At 44.8% G+C, this 4,531-nt stretch overlaps 1 protein-coding gene across 1 annotated transcript; it reads left to right on the top strand.

Moving 5' to 3' along the window:
• Positions 1–412: 412 nt before the first annotated feature.
• On the top strand, positions 413–2,796 carry B9D1 (B9 protein domain 1; the record flags this gene model as incomplete). The annotated part of the gene is made up of 6 exons (XM_009071338.1): positions 413–481; positions 580–691; positions 756–852; positions 1,573–1,635; positions 2,448–2,515; positions 2,651–2,796. Coding segments are annotated over 6 exons (555 nt in total), but the record flags the coding sequence as incomplete, so codon positions are not given.
• Positions 2,797–4,531: the final 1,735 nt, after the last annotated feature.

Here is a 4,531-nt window from a genome sequence, read left to right as displayed (position 1 = left end):
CCCTTTAAAAGTCATCCCAGTCTCGGATCCCTGACCCAGTCTGGTCACAGTCTCCCTTAACCTATCCTAGTCGCAGCCCCCCCAATCCATCCCAATCTCAGACCCCAAACCCGTCCCAGTCGCAGCCCCCCAAATCCATCCCAGTCTCAGACCCCTAACCCATCTCAGTCTCAGCCCTCCAAATCCATCCCAATCTCAGCCCCCAAATGCATCCCAGTCTCAGCTCCCGAAACCCATCCCAATCTCAGCCCCCAAACACATCCCAGTCTCAGCCCCACAACCCTGCCCAGCCCTGATCCAAGCCCCTGGGCTGGCTCATGGTGATGCTGGCACAGGCTGCCCTCAGCACAGTGCCTTGGGCAGATCTTCAGCCCCAGCGATTCCCACTAACACTCCCTTATCTCTCCCACAGTTCCCTGGATTTGATGACCTCTACTGCAAGTTCTGCTTCGTCTATGGCCAGGACTGGGTTCCCACAGCGGTACAGCCCCACTGTGCTCCCCTGACCCCCATCCTGCCTGCCAGCAGCAGGTGTGGGCTCAGCACAGACCCTCAGCTCACACCATGTGCCCCCCACAGGGCCTGGAGGAAGGAATCTCCCAGATCACCTCCACGAGTGATGTCTCACCCACCACACTCGTCTGGAACTTCCCCATCGACATCACCTTCAAGAGCACAAACCCCTTTGGCTGTGAGTGCTGGGGGTGGGATACAGCCCACACACCAGGCACCCTCTCACACCCCTTTTCTTGCAGGGCCACAGATTGTTCTGAGTGTCTATGGACCTGACTTCTTTGGAAACGATGTGGTCAGAGGTTATGGAGCTGTTCATGTGCCCTTCACACCTGGAAGGTGAGTGACAACCTGTCTGTCAGGACTGAAATGGTTTCAGCAACATGACAAGAGAAAACATCCTCAAGCTGTGCCAAAGGAGGTTCAGGCTGGACATCAGAAGGAATTTCTTCACAGAAAGGGTTGTCAAGCATTGGAACTGCTCGAGGAGGTGGTGGAGTCACCATCCTTGAGAAGGTGTTCAAGGAACCACTGGGCATGACACTTAGTGCTCTGCTCTTGTTGACAACATGGTGATGGGTCACAGGTTGGACTTGATCCTGGAGAACTTTTCTAACCTGCATGATTCTGTGATGCAGATTTTTTTTCCAGTTACTCTGTTGTTTCAGAACCAAAAACGCTGCTGTGTCTCCTTCTCATGTCTTGTCTGTTTGATACAAAGAGCTTGGGATTTTCTAGCAGCCCTGGTCATCAAGTAATTGTTGGTAATCCTGTGGACAACTTTAAGTCAAAACTGGCATGTAAAAAGCCCAAAGCTGAAGCACAGTGCATTACCTCTCCCCCATCACTCCCAGCACAGGATAAGCTTTCATTCCACCACTGGAAATGGAGGAAGATACATTGTTCCTAAGCAAACAAACCCTTCCTTTGTGGGAGGGAAAGTCTTACACCTTCAGATGTGTCAGCAGTTCTGGTGCCTTTATAAATAACATTTATAAATAGAAAAACTCTTGCTGTTTCCTTCACTTCTGAAGTTCTGTGTCTCATGTTGTGTTTCAGGCACACGAGAACCATTGCTATGTTTGTTCCAGAGTCCACATCGAGGCTGCAACAGTTTACAAGGTAGTAATTAATGCCTTTAATTCTTTTTAGTCCTTCTTGCTCTTAGTCACAAAGGCACATCAGCAACTCAGTGGTGCAGACATGGAACACTTGGTGCCTTAACCAGATAGTTTTGTGTTTCATAGGTGAAATCACATTTTTAGGTGTCTGAGTCTTTTGAAAAGCTTTCTTAAAACATGTTTGCTGCCTGTTTACTGTGCTAAATTTACTACCTTCATCTTCTTTGGGCTTCTTTTGATGGACAACCACATTAGGATCAACCTGAAAAGCAAAGAACATGAAAAACCAATTCCTGTTCTACCTTTTCTCCCATCTAGAATGCATTTGCTATAACCTTTGTCTTGTTCCCTCCCAAGAGCAGTCTGTACACAGCAACTGAGGGTATAGAGGGTATTTCTTTCCATGGTATTGTCAGGGTTCAACTGATTTCTTCTCTTTCTGATTCCCTTTTTGTAGGCCCTACACTAATTTGTATGTTTTTCTATGTATTCAGAGTATCCAAACCTCTCTGTTTCTCTGGGTAATCAAGAGCTGAATCACTTTCACCGTCTTTGTCACAGAAAGATTCTGTCTAGCCCAGAAACAACCTGGATTTGACACCATGTGTATGAAATTAGTTTCATTGTTTTCCTTAGAGAGACAAAACTTATCTTGGATTGAAGCAGATCAATCAAGTGAATCAATCTTCAAAACTCTACTGCAAACCAAAGTTGAGAGTCCCAATAACTCCCACTTGGAGTTTTTGATGTGCCTATAATGAACTGCATCAATCTAAACAATCCAATTAATTCTTTTCTCCTTCCTTCTCCAAGCTGGTTCACAGGGAGACGTCCGGAATTTACCGACCCCAAGGTGGTAGCACAGGGAGAAGGACGAGAAGGTAAGTCCCAGGGAGCTCCTGACTGTGCCACAGGTTGGCCATCCATCTAAAAGAGCTGAGAACAAGCTTCCCTGGATATCTGAGGAGTTCCAAAACTTCATTTAACCAGTTTTATTCCCATCATCTTTCTCCTAGTGACCAGGGTGAGATCTCAAGGCTTCGTGACCATTTCCTTCAACATCATGACCAAAGACCTGAAGAAGTTGGGCTACGACGTGAGCTCCAGTGACATGCAGAGCCCCTCACTGGGGCCTGTGCCTCAAGGGCTCCACAAGTACTGAGCTCAGGCAGGACAGGACCAAAGGCTCACAGAGAATTTCAGCACTTTCAGCTTTTTAGGGAAAGGAGAAGGTGGCTAAACTGAGAGAATTATTCCAAGAGAAACACAAAGTCATGATAATAATTGCCAAGTATAATCTTCTTAGTAAGCTGCAGGTTGAAGTATTATGTAAATGAATGTCATCAGCTAATATTTAGCATTTTTCTGAGTAGTTTCAGGCTGTTTCAGACCTGTCACAAAATATTTTTATAAGAGCCTTTTGCACACTTTGTATATCATTAATAAAATGAAAAGTTTAGACTTGTAGCTGTTTTCATGTGCTTAAAACATCACTGCAAACCCAGACCTGTTTACTAATGTTCTTTGCACGGTACATGTTTTCAGTAATTCTTTTTGTGGTATCAATGGGGAATTGAAATTATTGCACCTTCCAAAAATGACCCAGTGAAATGTATCTCCCTCTAAGCTCTTCTTTTAGGCTGAATAAACCGAATTGTGTAAATAGATGTTTGTCTTTCTGCTGCTGAGGCCTTTGATCTGTGCCAGAATGGGTGTTTCTAAACCCTAAATTATCCAAGCTCTGCTATTCTTACAGGTACAAGAAAGAAGTGTATGTTACAATGAAATGACTAATTGCTTAGTCATTTTCATATTCAGTTTTGGACATGTAACCTCTTGTGTTTGGCTGCAAATCCCAAGAGGTGACTGAGAGGATGATGATACCACCCTAAAAGTGAACTACCAAGACCTCAAAACTGTAGCAATGCAAGTACTGACACAGAGTGATGAACCATGAAGCCTCCAGGACTCATAGCAGCAAAGCATCCAGCCAGAGATTGTTCTTGTTTCATGCTGAGCACTGAGATTGAATAAATACCATTTCTGAAAACACACTGTGATCACTGCAAAGTTGCTGTGAGCTTTAGCACCTCTTACATGATGCATAAATACTTTCCCAAAGTGGTTATGGATGATTTTTCACCTCTTAGATTATTCCCATCTTGTTTTTGTTGATTCTACACTTCCAGTAAGCTCCTCCACCAGTTGTTTTGGCAACTGTTGTAATCTCTGAACTGAGTCATGTTGGAATCCAAATTAATAAGTATTTCCTGTTGGCTCAGAGGAGCCACAAGGAGTTTTGTTTCCTTTTCAGAAGTATTTGGGAAGCAGTTAGCTACAGTGGCAGGATAAGTATCCATGCTTGAAACTCTTGACAGGCAAACATTAAACCTACTACTGGTTAAGTATCCTTTTTCCCTTGAGCACAGTTACCTGCCCCCATTTCAATCAGAGCACAACTGCTCCACAGAGTTTCCAGGCATGAGGAACCTGTTAAACCCACATAAAGCCCAAACCTAGAGCCCACAGGGACACAGGGAATTTAGTCACAGCTCTGGAGCTACAACCTCCTGAACTGCTCTTGTTCCAAAGGAGTTGTTGGATGTTTAATCCCACTGAGATCTACCAGAGCTGACTCAGCTTCACCCTTCCCAACCAAGCTGCCAGGACTCTTGGGGGAAAAAAACGTTTAAAAAGTAAATATCCCAAACTCCATAAACCAGGATTTAAGCTAAGTGGCTCTGTAAGCAGATCCCACACTGCCACCTGCATTATTAGGGGGCTTTACCTATTTTCTCTAGGCTTAGTTGGATTTTGGGGGTGTTTTTTGACTCTGCAGTGTCTCCAGCATGTTGTTAAGACCCTCACACACCTCCCTCAAGGCTTGTGCTTAGCTT

Source organism: Acanthisitta chloris, unplaced genomic scaffold (genome assembly GCF_000695815.1).
Source record: "Acanthisitta chloris isolate BGI_N310 unplaced genomic scaffold, ASM69581v1 scaffold14293, whole genome shotgun sequence".
Classification (NCBI taxonomy): domain Eukaryota; kingdom Metazoa; phylum Chordata; class Aves; order Passeriformes; family Acanthisittidae; genus Acanthisitta; species Acanthisitta chloris.
The sequence above is the reverse complement of the archived record's forward strand: the minus strand, read 5'-3'. Positions and strand labels throughout refer to the sequence as shown.